General features: G+C 41.9%; 2 protein-coding genes across 3 annotated transcripts in view; one reads left to right on the top strand and one right to left on the bottom strand.

The window, feature by feature from the left end:
* The window catches only part of LOC117481734 (E3 ubiquitin-protein ligase TRIM39-like), a 937572-nt gene that overhangs the window by 447753 nt on the left and 469939 nt on the right, over positions 1-19880 (top strand). The gene's annotated exons all lie outside the window — the stretch shown is intronic.
* The window catches only part of LOC117481726 (zinc finger protein 239-like), an 85569-nt gene that overhangs the window by 7051 nt on the left and 58638 nt on the right, over positions 1-19880 (bottom strand). Inside the window, exon 1 of one of the 2 annotated variants that reach the window (XM_034129580.1) lies at positions 2268-2348. In XM_034129580.1, coding sequence (XP_033985471.1) covers positions 2268-2300 — 33 coding nt within the window. In that variant the 5' untranslated portion in view covers positions 2301-2348. Of the gene's footprint in view, positions 1-2267; positions 11182-19880 lie in introns of those variants that run through there. The other variant, XM_034129579.1, reaches the window with a different exon arrangement.

Genomic DNA, 19880 nt, shown 5'->3' with positions numbered 1-19880 from the left:
ACAGCGGGTGGAGCTGCAGGATTTCTGCTTCACACACGTTGCATACCGCTATTTTATTGTCATTTTTGGACACTTAAAATACTGCCAGACTAGTGAAGCCATTTTGGCGAGCTTGTTTTACCGCGCACAGAGAAAAGTGTCATGTATTTTACATGCAACGTTAGCCTAATCTAAAATGCTCTACTACGGCGTACCTTTCGTGGGGTGTGTGGCTCGTCAGCGCAGACTCTCGCATCGTTATGTTTGCACACTTTGCAGGAGGCTACTCTTGGGCTTGACCCTCGTCTTAGCCATGGCTTGTATTTGTCTTCTGCTAGCCAACGCTCGTTGAAACGGCAACATCCTGGCATACTGTCATCTATCACTCATCAGAATGCCCAGGTCACACACGTAACAAAAACACTTGTCGGTCACGCGAATAGCGCGGGAAGGCCGGAGAGGAGCTGTTTTATGTAAAAGCGAAGCAATTAAGCGCGCTCCGACTTCTTTATTTTCTTTTAATCTAAAAATCGAAGTAAAGCATTTACAATTTCAAGTACTTTATCCCAAATTCAAGCACCATTCCCTAAATTCAAGCACTTTTCAAACCTTGAAAACACCTCGTACAATTTCAAGCATTTTCAAGGATTTCCAGCACCCGTACGAACCCTGATAACTGTTTATTTGTGTGTATTTTTGTATAGATGTTGCAACTATACAGAGCTTTGGCAATACTGTATGTAACTATGGTCATGCTAATAAAGCTATTATTGAATTTAATTGACTGCCCTTTATACATGTAGCTGTGGCTGACAACAAATAATGTTATTATGAATACATGTGCCTCCGAGTCCTGCATGAACTGTGCATAGACTGTATTTTAACATTGGTCATATGGTGGTATTGGAGAACCAACTATTTTTCAGGTGGTACTTGGTGTAAAAAGGTTGAGAACCACTGGCCTAGAGAATTTGGGTGTATTTGACTGTTTGTTGTTTACGTGCCTCCCAGCGGCCGGCTCCATCGCTGACTGTGTTCACGAGCTGCAACTCAGCCACCCCGATGCACCGGCAATAGTGCTCGGGGACATGAAGCAATGTCGCCTGGAGACTGTGTTACCTGGGTTCCAGCAGTATGTTAGGGATCACAGCAGGAAAGACAATATCCTGGACAAATGCTTTGTTAATGATAAAGTAGCCTATGTGTCTAAATACAGACCACCAATACTGAACTCTGATCATAATGTTGTGAATATGATACCAGTGTATAAGACCAAACTGAAGGGAAGTCAACCAGAAAAGAAAGTAATAAGGACATGGACAAATTAAAGTAGGGAACAGTTGAAAGCCTGTTTTGATTGGACAGATTGGGACATTTTTCAGGAAGGTTCACTAGATGAAATAACTACTATACTAATTGTCTATTACCATCTGGACGGGGACAACAGCTGGAAATTAGCCATGTCGGCTAAAGCTGCTCCATTTACTGTTTTTGTGACAGTTCATCGATGGGGACTGTCCACGACACTATAAATAAATAAACTAAAAACTAAACTAAACTAAAAAACTACTGTTACCAAAGACTATATTAACTTCTGTGTTCCCACTAAAGAAATACAAATCTATCCAAGTAATAAATCATATGTGACTAAGGACATTAAAGGGCCCATGTCATGGCCATTTCCACTGATCATAATTCCATTGTTGAGGTCTACTAGAATAGATTTATATTGTGCAATTTTCCAAACTCACATTGGTTTCTCATACAGCATCTCTGTAAACTACGTGTATTCACTGAATTTCACTCTCTGCCTTTAACGGCTCGTTGTAGCTCCAATAGCTCCAGCCCCCACCCTCCCTGTGAGCACAGTGTGCTCTGATTGGTCGGGACGTTGTGAATCGCGCTGAGTTCCGTGGAGGTGTTGTTTCCTTGTTAGCGATACACAGCCAAACTCATCCTGAGCACACACAAAGTCACAGCCGAAGTAGTTTCGCCAGTTCACGCGCGTGCTCCACTAGCACCCCCCGTCAAGGCTCGCCGGCAGTACACTTTCCGTCACAGGAACACGCTTTGCTGGCGGCGAAAAGAATCCCACCAGACTCCTTTGCCCCTCCAACAGAGGGATGTCCTTGTCCTTTTCGTCATTTCAAGCGATAAAAACTCTTTTGGACGTCCTCGGCTCGAGTTCAGGGCGTTCCGAGCTGAATAAGGGCGTCAAATGACGGCAAGACGCCCGCCTGGCGGAAACGCTGGAATTAGGAATATATTGTGATGAAGTGCACACTGACCTGAGCTCCAGGGGTCTCCTTGTTCTCCTCCATGCTGCTCTCCTTCTCCGGCTGGGTCTCTGAAATAATCAACACAACTACAGCTGACACAAAACAAGACAACTTAATACAACCGACAGACACAACAAAACTAATCTACAGCTACTTCGTAGGTTCATAGCAGAGGTGAGAAGTAACTAAGTACATTTACTCAAGTACTGTACTTAAGTACTATTTAGAGGTACTTTTACTTTACTTGAGTATTTCCATTTAATGCTACTTTGTCTGCGACAATAGGAGACAGTAATAAAGCTGCTTCACTGAAGAGGAGAAACTCACGGCTCCAGAAACAACAAGTCAATAAACTGAGGATTCATCCTGTAACATAAAGGAGTTACCTAACAGAAACCAGTATGCTAACGGTAATAAAGAAGAGTTACCGTACTAAAACAATATGCTGAAGGTAAAAAGGGAGCGTTTACTCAAACTAAACGGTATGCATATAACTTATGAGTATACTGTGGGATAAATAATGTTAGAGAAAGTAATTAAGGTATTTCCTCCACCTGAATGAGAATAAAAGACACACACTTATATTGCTTATATTTAGTGTTTTATCACATTATGTGCAGTGCCTTGTCTTATATATGCTGCTGTGACGTAAACATGTTCCAAATTGATCAATTTAGTCAATGTGATGCTAAGCAGAGGAGAAAATGATAGAAAGGTCAGATAGTTATTAACGTTACATGCAAATAACTTTAACCATTACGATAAAAAGTTATTATTATTAAATTATTATTAATATAATACAAATATTTAGATATAATTCTTCATAATCTGTGTAGCAACTTACATTCTAATTTACAGCTCACAGTTTGTTCATTTTTATTTCATTAAAATGACTTTATTCACATAGAAAGTGACATTAATGGTTGTTTGAACCACGGTTATAACGCTATCTGTGTCATTAACTATCACTAAGTTAACACAGAAAGCAAACATTAGCTAGTGAGACTGTTTAATGTACTCCATGTATACAGTATTTTCTGTATATTGTGTATTCTTTAGATACTCTAGTCATATGTGTCCTGTGTGTAAACTTGCTGCTAATGCTTCATTTTTATTATATCTTATTGCATCTTTTAAATATGTTTAACTTGTGTAATGCCTGAAAACACTTCTGCTGTGACACAATCATTTCCCAGTTTAAGATAAATCATTATTTAAATAAAGTATATATATTTATATATTTTAATGAGCTAAACTGTCGCTTAGCTTAGCGTTAGCTGCTAACTGAAGAACCCCATTCATTTCAATGGGAAAAATGCTACGTCACGGTGAGTGGCGATGCTAATAAGCTAGTTAGCATATATTTAAAACCATATCTATGGTAAAGAGCACCAACACAACAACTCAAACTGTCTTAAAGACAACTGGTGTAATAAATAACTAACATAAAGTCAGCTGAGCATTACAAATAAACTGTTACTCACCCAGAGCCGAACTAGAATAATAACTGTAGCTGTTAGCCGTTAGCTGTTAGCTGTTAGCGATAGCTTTTAGACTTTAGCTCTTATCCGATGGCTTTTAGCCTTTATTTAAAGATAATTTGAGACTATTTTTGTCGCACATTTTAAGTTTTTTTGTGAGTTTCTTTCTTCCAAGATTACAGCTGTTGTGTTAAATAAGATAACTTCTTGTGAGGGCTACAAGCCTCACAAACGAACACACATCCTAAAGGTTATGCTTTTGTTTACATCAGACATACACAGACACATTGATTTGAAACAGCTTTGTTTTTGCTAGATTGATTGCACGCAATATTGTTTAAAATATCTATTGTTAATTGTGTTGTGTGTAATCATATTGTCAGTGTCTTACAGCTCACCTTGCTCCTGGTCAAAGGCTGCGCTGATGGAAAACACCTGCCTTCATAGATGTGTCAGCTAATTGGACTACGCCATTCCTCTCAAACCCTGAGGGGTGTTTAAAGAGGCCACTCCATTTAAGCCACCCTTTTTTTTAGAGCCTGTTCCCCCTGCACGCAACAATGGACTGGCCAGTAGGGCTATACATTCCTGCAGTGTGGAGATGAGGGGGGGTATGTGAGTTGCTCTTGGGCAGAAGAGCACACAGGATGTCACCCATTTTTGTGACGTTTTGTTTATGCGTTAAATGCTAGATTGTGTATGTTTATATCTTTTTGTTTAAACCTAATTTATTTTATTACCCATCTTAAAACTGTACATATATTGGGTAAATAAAATCCTTATTTTTGAAATATGTCTGAAAAAAACATGTATACAGTATAATAATATTCAATGGTTAGACTAACTGTAGGTCTAAGTTCAGTCAAATTGAGTGAAAGAGAAATGGTGCAAATCACTTTATTAAATATTTCAGCAGGAGATGTCCTTTCTCACAGTGACAGAAACAAATGTTGTTTTTAGATCTGATTAGTTCAACCTGCGCAGAGAAACTCCCCACTGTATAAAACAGCCAATCACTCAAGACCTTTTCCAACCACAGCCATATTACTCATAACTTCCTCTTAGACAAGACTGTTTTTAAGTCGTATGTGACACAACAGAGTTCACCAGCTGCAGAGATGCTGCTTTGTCTCTACTTCCTGCTGCTCGCTGCATGCTTCTCTATCAGCTATACAGGTAAGAATAACTATTTTAAACAGGTCTTTATTAAAATATTCATACATTTGGAGTTCTGGCTTCTGCCTTGTTTTCATTCATCAATCAGAGCAGACTGGGCTCTGGTTTCAGACAGAGGGGGAAAAGAGGTGCTGCAGCACAGGCAGTATGAGAAAAATAAAGAGCTTTTTGAACATTAAAGTATGGAGACATGTCCCAGTAGAGACACTCCATACAATATGAACCTGAAAATAAGCAGAATACGGCGTCTTTAAACTGGTTATTCTTGAAGTCACTGAAAAGTTTGAAATAATCCTGAACAGGTAACAGTGCAGACGGGCATGAAGGCTACACTGCCCTGTCCTCATAAGAAAGGAGATGTAAAATGGAGTTGGCTTAACCGGGGTAATGGTAGATATCTGCCTCTTGTCACTATAGAAAATGGCAAAGTGATCATCATTGACAAACACTTTGCTTTCGGATCAGATAATTCACTGGTGATAGAAAATGTTACACATGGAATAATGTATTTTTGTAATAACTACCAGATATTTCTGAAAGTAATGAAGGATCCTATGGTGGATCTTAAAGCTGGATTTAAACCAGTCACACAAAGAAACAAGGGACTGGGTAGTGACTCAGGACAGGAGGGAACCACTGCAGAACCAGAGAACCAACCACGATCTGACTTTTGGAAAGTACCCGTACGAGTAGCGGTTGTGGCTGCTTTGGCTTCTGGGGATCATAACCCTGAGACACTTCTTCAAAAACAGAAAAAAGAGAACCCCCAACGATGACAAAGCTGAACCTGAGCAGATCTACGAGGAGATTCAAGACAGTGAGCAACAGCCTGGTAGGGAGTCAAGTACAGATGTGTGAACAGGCCAGCAGCTGGAGGAGGCAGCAGGGAGGAGTGTGTGTATCACCTCACCCAACTTCCACTTTACACAGGAAATGTCAGTGAATAAACCACACTTATTATGACCAGTACATTCTGCTAGTTATATTTCCCACCTGTTTATGAGATAGAGGAACATAGAAGCTGGTCATCACTCATCTCCTGCCGTGTGAAAAACACCCTCAGAAACCGCTGTGTTTTCTAACAAACTTAGAGGGGACTTTTTACAGAAAAAACCAACACGTATTAGTGTTTGTGCTGACACATTTGGGTAACTGTAGAGTTCAAATGGAGCATTTCAGACAAAGGATGAATACAAATATTAAATAAAATATTAAAGCTTGTAAACATGTTCTAGTAGAAACCCATAATACAAGTAGTTACCTGAACATGAGCATACTTAGTGATCTTTTTTAAGAAGGCACAATTTCCATGAGTTTCTTTTAAACGTTCTTATAAAAGCAATAGAAAACATCCTCACTGGAAACATTACAAACTGGCATGTGATGTGCACATCGCAGACGGGTTGCTCTGCAGAGTGTCAGTATAAGATTGGTGAGAAGAGGAGCCTGAAGGATATTTAAGACAATATATATGCCCCAGCAGCAGCCTGTTCACAACACTGATGTTTGGAAAGCAGTACAGGAGTATCCAAGCTGAACATCCAGACTACAGAGCAGCTTCCTTCCTCAGGCATCCTCTGCAACCTGCCAAAAGATTACATATTTTAAATACATACGCTATATTCAAATACACACTGCAGAAGTTCTCCTACTACATTTTCTGTAAATATATAAGAACAGGTCAGGCCCTTTATGGTCGGGCCTTGAAAACACATCTACAAAAGCATGTTTTGTATATATCTGAGACCAGGGGCGGCGCCAGGCGGGAGCTTGCAGTTGCTACAGCAACACCAACAATTGGCCTAGCAACTGCTAAGCAACCCCAAGAAATGTATGTTTTTTTTTTATATATGTGAAATTCATAATTTGAAAAATGATTGATTCGAAAATGATATGTACAGTACAGTACAAGTAGCCGACTTCTGGGTGTTTCATTCAAGCTCGGCTCCGTGTGTGTGGCAAGAGCGCAGGAGTGAGCGAGAGAGAGAGAGAGAGAGAGAGAGAGAGAGAGAGAGAGAGAGAGAGAGAGAGAGAGAGAGAGAGAGAGAGAGAGAGAGAGAGAGAGAGAGAGAGAGAGAGAGAGAGAGAGAGAGAGAGAGAGAGAGAGAGAGAGAGAGAGAGAGAGAGAGAGAGTTAACGGATATTAGCCTAAGAAGTGAAAGGAAAGTCCTCTCCTGTCAGATAACGTCAGCTCAGTGAGGTAAAGGACTCTCTCAGTGTTTAGATAGTTAACTTTTAGTTAGTTATCTCAATGGGTCTCAAATGGGTCTCAAATGGGTCACATGATCCCAGGTACACAAGTGTAGTCGCTTTCATTAATAATAACAATAATATACACGTCTAATAATAAAAAGCAATAAAAGCACAATTTCAAAAAGCGTAGGAACTGGAAAGCAGTTAGAATTAAAAGCAAATGAATCCTCTTGAAATAGAACATGTCAAATATGAACATTAATCCTTTCAATTGGCCTATGCATACAAATATGGTACGCTTCAAAATTGTCCTACATGTTATTCCAGGTTGCAGATAAGCATTTCCCAAGCTCAGATGACAAGCTGTCCCTTGTCACCGAGCAGAGGAACGCGATCCTGGCTGCCTGGAATGCAGTGGAGGACCACGACAAACAGCAGCAGAAGTTCAACCAGCTGTACAGAACGCACTGGGGCAACACCCTGTACTGCCGCACTAAACGGCACAACCTTGTTGATGCTGCTGTGATACAGCGCGTGAAGATGGGCATTCGCTACGCACCAGCACAACAGGACATTAGTGCAATGAACAACAGGCTTATGAACACGCTGGTGAAACTGCTGTGGTTGAAGTCACCACAGGGTTCTCGCACTAGCCCTGAGAAGACCACTATCTTGAAGGCGTACGAGAGGATCCAGCACCGGGTTTTGGTGGACGATCCCGTCTTGTCTAAAGCAGGCTTTCCGCTGCCAAAGATAAACATTAAGACGGTGCGTGACTTTATCCGCGCTCAAGAACGCCTCCTCAACCTGCGTGCGACCAACCAGCCAGCGATGCTCTCAAAGACGACTTCCGTTTCCTCTGCCCACTTGCCTCCAGCGCCACACCAGCCAGCAGTCCTCCCTCCACCAGACTACCCGCTGATGCAGTACGTGCCGACACCCAGCACGGCAGGGACCCAGTCATTGAAGGGAAGGAGGGACATGATCATGCCTCTCTCACACCCTCAGACATCACTTCCACCTGTGTCACTGCCACGGCCACCCACCCCAGCCCCCAGACCTTTGCCCTCCCCCTCTCCATCCACAGCAACCCGGGCGATTGCTGGCCCTTCCACGAGGCCCATCGTGCCTGCCATTGCTGGACGTCCCATACTGCCTGCCACCAGTACCATCGCCAGACCTGTGCCCTCCCTTTTCCCTGGCCCCATCCTGTCTGCCAGTCAGCCAACCCCAGCCATTGCTGGCCCCTCCTCAATGCCCTTACTGCCTGCCATTCAGGCAACCCCGTCTGCTGATGTGTCTGTCCCCACTACTCTTGAGTGCATTCCCTCATCCTGGGCAAGGTCCACGCTTTACAAGCGCAAGGGGATGGACGAGCCCTCGGGAGTAGGAGCCAAAGTGTCCCGGGTTCAAAAGCTGCCGTCGTGCACGTGCTGTGGCCAACCCACCCAGGGGCACAAAAAGTACAGGCGCAAAGTCTTCTGCCCTGTGAAGAGGATGTCTCCATCAAAGGGTCTGGAGAACACAGTCTACAACAGTTACCAACATTTTACAGCTGTTGTTGACGAGTTGGAGCAATGACCTGTTGCTATGTAAATATTGTAAATAGTAATTTAAATGTTTTTCAATTCATCAATATCATTTTTATTTTTCATGTTGAGTTTTATATTTATTATGTATATTGTAAATATATGTACGTTATTAATGTAAATAGTTGTATGTACATTACATTACATGTTACTTGTTATCCAAAGCGACTTACATACTCAATACTGTGGGCAATCCCCACAGGAGCAATTTGGGGTGGTTTATATTTCATGTCGACTTTTATATTTGATGTATATTGTAAATAGTTTTCATTCATATGTACGTCATTAATGTAAAAAGTGTAAATACTTTTATGTACATTACATTACATGTTACTTGTTAGACGCTTTCATCCAAAGCGACTTACATACTCAATACTGTGGGGTGAAGTGTCTTGCCCAGGGACACAACGACATGCTGACTGCAGTGGGGTTTGAACCTGTGCTCCCCTGATCCCAACACCAACGCACTGCGCCACAGCCTCCCTGTACATAATTGTACATCTGATTTGTATCCACTTGAGCTTTTTTACCTGTGTTTATGTTGTTGCTGTTGCCATCCTTTATACTGAATCAATGAAGGTGAATGGTTGCTCAGAAAAAGTCCTAAAGAATCCAACTGGGTTCAATAGCTGGATCATTCCTGTTCTTCGTCTGCAGTGGAGTGAGATCTCGTTGTTGTTGACTTGCATAACAACAAATGTTAGTTTACAAGAAGTCATTGATACCCTAACATTTGATTCATACCTGCTGATGAAAAATAAATCCTGGGATCTACAAAAGTTAATGTGTTTCATGCATCTGATTTGTATTCACTTGAGCTTTTTTACCTGTGTTTACCTTCGTTTATGCTGTTGCCATCATTTATACTGAATCAATTTAATATTTTGCGAGAAAGGTCAAACTTTAGGAATACAGAGCAGTTCTTATCATAATAATAATAAATTGGATTTTTATAGCGCTTTTCTCGAACCCAAAGACGCTTTACATTTATCATGCCATAACCATAGCCGTGGAGGCAGTGCAAACTAAAATATAATATTGGTGACAAAAACACACAGAGCCATCAGTGCAATTGTTACATTCTAATTTCTCTGATATTGCAGGCGTTAATTATCTATTTATTATATGTAAATACTTTTATGTACATAATTGTATTTATAATTGTACATCATTTAAAGGTGGGGTAGGTAATTTTGGAGAAACCAGCTCGAGATCGCTAGAATTTGAAAATGCACAGCCGGAGAAAATCTGCCACTTCCTTACAGAGCCCCTCCTCCAACACACACGAACGCACACATGACCAATGAGGGCACGAGATAAGTTTGTGCCCCGATGGAAGGCTGACAGGCAGGTAGGCCATCCAGTTATTTTAGCCGGGCCGGCTAAAATGATTGGTCGTGCTTTTTACAGTACTACGGCTTCCACAGATGACATTTTTTATGGATTTTTTGTCAAAGCACTTAAGATATTCATTACTTTCGGGATGTTAAGAGCATTCCATGGAATATAACAAAAAGTGTATCTCGAGTCGGTTTCTCAAACGTACCTACCCCACCTTTAACTGTAACACTATGGTGTTTTCAATTGAATGCACTTGATACAATAAAGTGGTCAGTGCTACAGTACCAGTGTGTCGTGAAATATGAATTATTAAATGCAATAATGGGGATTAATTTGTTTATCTAAATATAGGGACAAAGGGTGCAACATTACTTGCACAGTACACAATGTTCAGATGACTTTGCCCAAAAGCAAACATTTAAGTTGCTTGAGTCAGACTCAGAAATATTAAACCACTTTTAAAATCAGACTCAAGTCATAAAGAAATCCATAAAGATATCTCACAGAAGAAAAGACACTTATTTCATTTGAATGAAATAAGCTTTATTTGAATGACACTTCAATTCAGAAAGACTCTCAGGACATCAGGAGGAGGAAACAGCTAGCTTGGCTCTCATAGTTTTCCCACACTCTTAAAACCACTATGGTTTTTCTCCTTTGTGAACACGAAGATGTATTTTGAGAGTACCTGATCTAGTGAACGTTTTCCCACACTCTTCACAGCCGTACGGTTTTTCTCCTGTGTGACTACGTTGATGTATTTTGAGAGAACCTGATCTAGTGAAAGTTGTCCCACACTCTTCACAGCTCTACGGTTTTTCTCCCGTATGAATACGGTGATGTGCTTTGAGACTACTTGATGTAGTGAAAGTTGTCCCACACTCTTCACAGCTGTACGGTTTTTCTCGCGTGTGAATACGTTGATGTCTTTTGAGATGACCTGATGTAGTGAACGTTTTCCCACACTCTTCACACCAGTACGGTTTTTCTCCCGTGTGAATATGTTGATGTATTTTGAGAGAACCTGATTGAGTGAAAGTTGTCCCACACTCTTCACAGCTGTACGGTTTTTCTCCAGTGTGAATACGGTGATGTATTTTGAGAGAACCTGATCTAGTGAAAGATGTCCCACACTCTTCACAGCTGTACGGTTTTTCTCCAGTATGAATACGCAGGTGACGCTTTAAATCTCCAGATGTTCTAAACGATTTGTCACATTGCTGACAGCTGTGACGTCTCTCTCTTCCTTTCAGTTTCTAGAACAGACGGACAGAGAAAGAGAAAAAGTCAATCTAAAAAGCATGAATACACAAGTTAACACAATAAAAACTCACTTAGTATAAACCTTGAGTTAACAAAATACTACTTATCAACTGTTTGGGTTTATTATATTTGTATTATATTTGATACAGCAACATTCTAACCACAGTATATACCAGAGGTGGGGGACTCGAGTCACATGACTTGAGTCGCATATTTTTTGACTTGAGACTTGCTTGACTAACATTGATAAAAAGACTTGACTTGTGTAGGGGCGTAGAGTTATTTGTTCAAGCACCGGATCGGCAAAACAGGAGAGTCTGTGAACCAGTCTGCCTTGACCTATGTATTCATGTCTGTGACTCTCACAGTATCAGCTGTTTTATAGAAGGAATACACACACACACACACACACACACACACACACACACACACACACACACACACACACACACACACACACACACACACACACACACACACACACACACACACACACACACACACACACACACACACACACACACACACACACACACACACACACACACACACACACACACACACACACACACACACACACACACACACACACACACACACACACACACACACGATGATTTCAGAGCCCCACTCTCCATTGTTGTTAATGTGGAAAATAAAACTCTAGTTTTCATAACCACTGGCTTTTAACTGATTTAAATGCGGAAACTGGGGTAAATTCGTATGACTTGACTCTCTTGACTCTCACCCCAGTAACTTGGGACTTGCACATGTATGACTTACTCCCACCTCTGGTATACAGGAGACAGAGGGAGACGGCATCCTGTCACCGCGAGTCTCAGTATGCTCCGTTCGTCTTGTGTTTTTTTTGGTCTAATTATTGTCTAAACCTTGTTGTGTCTTTATGAAACGTCATTTTGAGAGACCATGCTTTTGATCCTGTGGATTACATTTGCCTTCTGCAGACCATGTCTGGCCATACAACTTTCCAAGACACACCTGAGTGACAGCACGAACAGGTATGGCGAGGAGCCCCGGCCTCTACGCTGCTACAGCCGCGAGGCTATGCTAGAGCTACAATGCGATCGGCCTCCTACGAATACACCAAGCCATCTGTGCTCTTCGTTATTGGATGACATCCCTCGGGAGCCGCTTAGAAACACCAGCCGGCCACCACTTCCATCCATCATTCTCACAAACCTGCGCAACAACGTGGACCAGGGCTGAGAGGGCGTCCACCCCGAGAGCAGACATCTTGGTGCCAAAAATGGCCAAAATGGAAGTAAATCCATACCTGATTTACTGGTATGCCGCTTTCCTCACCAGTAGAAACCCTGTCATCTGCCATCACAACCAATACGCGCGTTCACACCGTAGTACTTTTCCCACTTTAGTTCCGATGTAGTTCAGAAATGTCGCGTTGACACCAAAAAGAGCCGGAACTAAAATTAGTTAATGAGAACCTTTTTACCCCCTTTTCCGTCAGTTTTCCGTCCCTGCTAGAGAGCAGGTACTTTTGTGGGAGAAAAAGGTTCCTATGTCTGATTGGCTGGGCGGATTGGAAACCACGCCCCGTAAAACTCCCAAAAAGTTTTGTGAAGCCGCCATTTTATTATCCTTGCATTAGCATTATTAGCATTAGCCCAGCGCAGAAACGCAGAGAGACTAATTTATGGCAACACAAAAGAAAACATGGGAGCGGTGGAGATGAGGAGGTGTCGGCGTTCTGGCGATTTACTCGGAAGGCTTCAGTAGAAGCCAGTCCCCAACTCCGGGGACTTCCGGCCGGGGACTTCGGGCGGCAGTATACGCTGTGAAGTTGTTTGCGGCCTGCCAGTAAACCCAAAGCAGAAGAAGAAGAAGTGACGTCAGCGGCTTCATTTGCCTAATCCTCCCCCAGGGACTTATTCCGGTGTGAATGCGATCTGTAATTAGTTCATGAGAACTAAAGAGCTTTGATGAACTAAGTTCTGATTAACCTTTGTGGGAAAAGTACTGCGGTGTGAATGCGCCTAATGTAGGGGCCCCCCAGGGCTGCGGGAGTTCAGCTGTGCTCTTTACTAGCTTCTTTTAGCTTTTTTTGATGACTTTACTGAACTGCTGTCTATAGTGTGTATTGACTTTGACCGTCTAGTCATTGTTGGTGATTTTAACATCCATGTTGACAACCCCCAGGACAGAGGGGCTAAAGAACTGTTTTGGTTTCTTGATAACTATGGACTGACTCGGCATGTGACGGAGCCCACGCACAATAAGGGGCACACTCTGGACTTAATGATATCAAAGGGTCTGAATATCTCTGAGGTTGTGGTGACTGATGTTGCACTCTCTGATCATTCCTTCGAGAGCTCTATTTCTGTTCACACAAATGTTCAAAAAGAGGTAACCACAAAGCGATATTTAACTGAAAACACTAGGGAAATGTTTACTCAGAATGTTTCTTCCACACTTGCCCCTGCTAACATCTCAGTAAATGAGCTAGTAGATCATTTTAATTCAAAAATAAAATATGTTATAGATGCCATTGCTCCAACTAAGGTAAAGGAAGTGACTGGCAAGAAAAGATCTCCATGGAGAAAGGCCATGACCGTGAGAACAGAAAAAAAAGTCAATCCTCTCAGTAAACACAGAGCTGAATCCAGATCAGATGCACGCTGAAGGCTCTTTGAGCAGCTCTCACTGATCCTGCTGTTATGTTACATGTTTGTTGTTTGTTTCTCATGTATTGTGTTTGTCTTATTTGTCTATGTTGATGTTACACATGGAGCTGCTGTGATGCAAGTCACATTTCAGACTTGATTTGACAATTAAAGTATTATCGTATCGTATACAACAACGTTCTAACCTATATCTAACCATATTGTGCATTCATATTGTATATTTCCAAACAGGTTGTGATCTTTCATTTGGGGATAACAGTGTTAGGCATTTGTGAGGTGCAACAACATTAACATGAACTTTTCTGTTGGTCGCTTGTTAGCAGACCCTCCACGCGATAGCAGAGCGAACAGGTACAGCAAGCGAGGGATCATTGTCCACTAGTAAATCGATTGCAGATGGCGTCGTGCTCGCGGACGGATACAAACAAAATAATAATGAATGGGTCGCGAAATATACTTTGGTGGCCGTTAAACCTGGGCGGCCCAAGTAAAGTCTATGTGTGGGAAACCCTGGACTTGAATTTTGAATTGAGCCGTCCCTAATAGATACTATCTCTTTACGCATTAGTGATGGGAATTCCGGCTCTTTTTAGTGAGTCGGATCATTTGGCTCGGCTCACTAAGAAGAGCCGGCTCTTTCGGCTCCCAAACGGCTCTTCATGTTACCACAGTTTACCAGAGCCTCAGTTTCGCCAGTTCACGCGCGTGCTCCACTAGCACCCCCCGTCAAGGCTCGCCGGCAGTACACTTTCCGTCACAGGAACACGCTTTGCTAGCGGCGAAAAGAATCCCACCAGACTCCTTTGCCCCTCCAACAGAGGGATGTCCTTGTCCTTTTCGTCATTTCAAGCGATAAAAACTCTTTTGGACGCCCTCGGCTCGAGTTCAGGGCGTTCCGAGCTGAATAAGGGCGTCAAATGACGGCAAGACGCCCGCCTGGCGGAAACGCTGGAATTAGGAATATATTGTGATGAAGTGCACACTGACCTGAGCTCCAGGGGTCTCCTTGTTCTCCTCCATGCTGCTCTCCTTCTCCGGCTGGGTCTCTGAAATAATCAACACAACTACAGCTGACACAAAACAAGACAACTCAATACAACCGACAGACACAACAAAACTAATCTACAGCTACTTCGTAGGTTCATAGCAGAGGTGAGAAGTAACTAAGTACATTTACTCAAGTACTGTACTTAAGTACTATTTAGAGGTACTTTTACTTTACTTGAGTATTTCCATGTAATGCTACTTTGTCTGCGACAATAGGAGACAGTAATAAAGCTGCTTCACTGAAGAGGAGAAACTCACAGCTCCAGGACTCTGTCAGTCAGGAGGAGACTAGAAACAACAAGTCAATAAACTGAGGATTCATCCTGTAACATAAAGGAGTTACCTAACAGAAACCAGTATGCTAACGGTAATAAAGAAGAGTTACCGTACTAAAACAATATGCTGAAGGTAAAAAGGGAGCGTTTACTCAAACTAAACGGTATGCATATAACTTATGAGTATACTGTGGGATAAATAATGTTAGAGAAAGTAATTAAGGTATTTCCTCCACCTGAATGAGAATAAAAGACACACACTTATATTGCTTATATTTAGTGTTTTATCACATTATGTGCAGTGCCTTGTCTTATATATGCTGCTGTGACGTAAACATGTTCCAAATTGATCAATTTAGTCAATGTGATGCTAAGCAGAGGAGAAAATTATAGAAAGGTCAGATAGTTATTAACGTTACATACAAATGACTTTAACCATTACGATAAAAAGTTATTATTATTAAATTATTATTAATATAATACAAATATTTAGATATAATTCTTCATAATCTGTGTAGCAACTTACATTCTAATTTACAGCTCACAGTTTGTTCACTTTTATTTCATTAAAATGACTTTATTCACATAGAAAGTGACATTAATGGTTGTTTGAACCACGGTTATAACGCTATCTGTGTCATTAACTATCACTAAGTTAACACAGAAAGCAAACATTAGCTAGTGAGACTGTTTAATGTACTCCATGTATACAGTATTTTCTGTATATTGTGTATTCTTTAGATACTCTAGTCCAGGCATCCTCAAAGTCCGGACTCCGGTCCGGATCCGGACCGAACCACAACTGTCTCTGGACTCTGAGCAAATTATACTTTTCATATGTATTATCTCTATCTGTGTTATCTGCGAGACATCGCCACAACGCAACGAGTCAAAATTCTCCGCTATGTCCGCTGCATACAGCGCTCTGCATGTCAGACTGTTCCACTGTCTGTGTGTGTCGTCAACGCTTTGGTCCAATCACATTCAGCATCCCGTCAGCGTTTTTTCCCCCCACCAACAGTCTGCGAATCAGAGGCACAGTAGGGCGGGTCTTCGCGGAATGCGGGTGGGAAAAATGCGTGTGTCATGTCGTCTCTTTCAACCTGTCTGAGTCAGAGCGAGAGTTTAAAAAAAAAAAAGTCAGAGCGAGAGTTAACAGCTCATCTAGTTGCATCTGTACTGTAGCTAGTAGCCTAGTTTCACCTACCGGGGTGGCATGGGGTGGCAACTGCCACCCTAAAAATAGGCCTTGCCACCCCAGTTGGCAGCTTTGTTTTGAAAGAAAAGTTGTGGCTCATCTGACATTTATGAGAGAAAGTCTCTAATGTCCGAGTGCAAGTGAATGCAGCACAATATGCACGTCTTGTAACACCTCCCCCGGCCCTGGCGCGAGCGTGGAAATATGATTGGCGGAGATTTCATTTGAACGGGACGGCGCAAAACGAGAAGCATTCGGACCCAAGTACTGAAGGAATGAGGTATTTGCGGTCTACAATGACAGAGAAGAGACTGTCAAGTTTGGCTGTACTCAGCATTGAATCAAAACGCACTAAAGCTGTTGATCTTAAGAAGTTTGTGAGGCGTCTTGCTGAACAAAATGGTAATCGCCGCATTCAGCTGTAATAGGCATGTCAACTTGATGCTCTGCTCACGGATGAGCATACAAAACTGTTAAGATGATGACCTTACGTGTGTAAATATATTTTTTTCTTTGTGGGGGTCTGCCCCCAAAAAACTGTTTTAAGTCCTGAGAAAGTCAAATAAGACGGTGTGTAAAACTACACTGCCCAGCCAACAGAAAGTAACCACTTTGATTTAACTAGGCCAGTAGGTAAGGACTTTCCACTGGATAATAACTGAAGTATAAAAGAATGCATGACTGAAGTGATGGAGACCATGTTTGAAGGCAAACAAAAAGAGGAAATAACAGGTCAAATCAAGCAAATCCCCCTCTCAGATTCCACAGCAACCAGAAGAACATAAATACTGGCTGGTGATTTGATTAATCAGCTTTGTGATGGAATAAAAAATGCACATTGCATTTCCTTAGCTGTGGATGAGTCCACTGACACCACTGACAATGCTCAGTTGCTGGTGTTTGTGAGTCTTTATGATGAGGCAAAGGGGGAGTTTGTTGAAGATGTGTTGGGCCTGACGAACCTCAGTGGACACACAAGGGGGCAAGACATTTATAAAGCAATAATGGGAATGCTGGATGAAAGAGGGTGCAGCTGCCTTTATTCATAACTGTGCAGCTCACACTGCAACTCTGAGGGATCAAGTACAGACACAATAACAATGAAAACGGCTGTATACAGATTATTTTTGTTTTTGCAACCTCGTGTTAAGAATCTTGTTGCAATTGTTTAAAAGTTTGAATGACCGTAATAAACGGACCTTTGTCTTATTGAAACATTTTTTTTGGACCTTTAAGATTTGTATTTGAGTACCCCTGCTCTAGTCATATGTGTCCTGTGTGTAAACTTGCTGCTAATGCTTCATTTTTATTATATCTTATTGCATCTTTTAAATATGTTTAACTCGTGTAATGCCTGAAAACACTTCTGCTGTGACACAATCATTTCCCAGTTTAAGATAAATCATTATTTAAATAAAGTATATATATTTATATATTTTAATGAGCTAAACTGTCGATTAGCTTAGCGTTAGCTGCTAACTGAAGAACCCCATTCATTTCAATGGGAAAAATGCTACGTCACGGTGAGTGGCGATGCTAATAAGCTAGTTAGCATATATTTAAAACCATATCTATGGTAAAGAGCACCAACACAACAACTCAAACTGTCTTAAAGACAACTGGTGTAATAAATAACTAACATAAAGTCAGCTGAGCATTACAAATAAACTGTTACTCACCCAGAGCCGAACTAGAATAATAACTGTAGCTGTTAGCCGTTAGCTGTTAGCCGTTAGCCGTTAGCTGTTAGCCGTTAGCTGTTAGCCGTTAGCTGTTAGCGATAGCTTTTAGACGATAGCTGTTAGACTTTAGCTGTTAGCCGATAGCTTTTAGACTTTAGCTCTTATCCGATGGCTTTTAGCCTTTATTTAAAGATAATTTGAGACTATTTTTGTCGCACATTTTAAGTTTTTTTGTGAGTTTCTTTCTTCCAAGATTACAGCTGTTGTGTTAAATAAGATAACTTCTTGTGAGGGCTACAAGCCTCACAAAGAACACACATCCTAAAGGTTATGCTTTTGTTTACATCAGACATACACAGACACATTGATTTGAAACAGTTTTGTTTTTGCTAGATTGAGTGCACGCAATATTGTTTAAAATATCTATTGTTAATTGTGTTGTGTGTAATCATATTGTCAGTGTCTTATAGCTCACCTTGCTCATGGCCAATGTTAGTACAAAATCTACAGCTCCTCTACCACAACCATCAGCAACAAGTGGACATGGAGAATTACATGAACTACTACATGTTGCTAAATCCACCGCGGGGCATAAACAGAAGGGTAGCCATGGCAACATTGCTCCGGGCCATGCTCCGGGCCGCTCCAGGGTCTTCTTCGCTGCTTTTGGTGTATTTTGTGGCGGAAGTTACAGCGCCACTTACAGTCCCGGCATATGTACTACAGCGTGTCCAGCGCTTTCGAGCGGTCTCGTGTGGAAGTACAGCGCCACTCACAGTCCCGGCATATGTACTACAGCGTTTCCAGCGGTCTCGTTTGAACAGACACGTGAAATGAAACGAATGCATGTGAACGGAATACTTTTTTGAAAACGCATACTGTGCATAAACGCAAACGTTCCCGTGTAAAAGCAGCCTTAGATGAAAATAAGGAGCCACTCCCCACGCCCCTCTGAGAGATATTTGGTTAAAAAGAACTCAAAGGTGCTCTAGGAGGAGATTCAGGTGATAAGGTGGGGGGGGGGTTACCTTGGTTGCTGATTGGCTAATGGTTACACAAGCCAAAACATCGTTATGACATCATAAAGTGGCCAAAATCTGATCAGCTCATTTTCAGACAGGTTTTTATATAAATGGATCAGGACAAAAAGAGAGAATCTTTGTTCCTGAAACTTTCAGAGTCTCTTTACACAGAGGGGACACATGTTGATGTAGAAGAGACATGAAGAAGAGGGGACACATGTTGATGTAGAAGAGACATGAAGAAGAGGGGACACAGGTTGATGTAGAAGAGACATGAAGAAGAGGGGACACATGGTGATGTAGAAGAGACATGGAGAAGAGGATTTTAGATAATAATTGACCTTCAAAGGAGGAAATGGGTAGACTCTTACCATTACTTGTCACAGTAGAAACCGGTTTGTTCGGCTTCTTGAAGGTGAACTTCTCTCTGTGGTTTCCTCCTGACTGCATGGAGCTGTTCGTGGATCCAGACGAGTTCTTCACTTGTGTGGATCTGAAAGAATTCGTCACCTGTGCCCCGACGTTAGAGACGAACCCAGCAGCCAATGAACTGCCAGCAGCTCTTCTTGAAGCAAAGGAAACATTTGTAGGAGTTGGTTTTTTAGGTATGAAAGTCTGCTGATTGTACGGCTGCAGCGACGCTCTCTGGTTCGACACTGGACCCGCGGGAAGAGGCTGTTTTGTCGAAGCTTTTG

Source organism: Trematomus bernacchii, unplaced genomic scaffold (genome assembly GCF_902827165.1).
Source record: "Trematomus bernacchii unplaced genomic scaffold, fTreBer1.1, whole genome shotgun sequence".
Taxonomy (NCBI): domain Eukaryota; kingdom Metazoa; phylum Chordata; class Actinopteri; order Perciformes; family Nototheniidae; genus Trematomus; species Trematomus bernacchii.
Note: the sequence above shows the minus strand (reverse complement) of the source record. Positions and strands in the feature narration are given on the sequence as shown.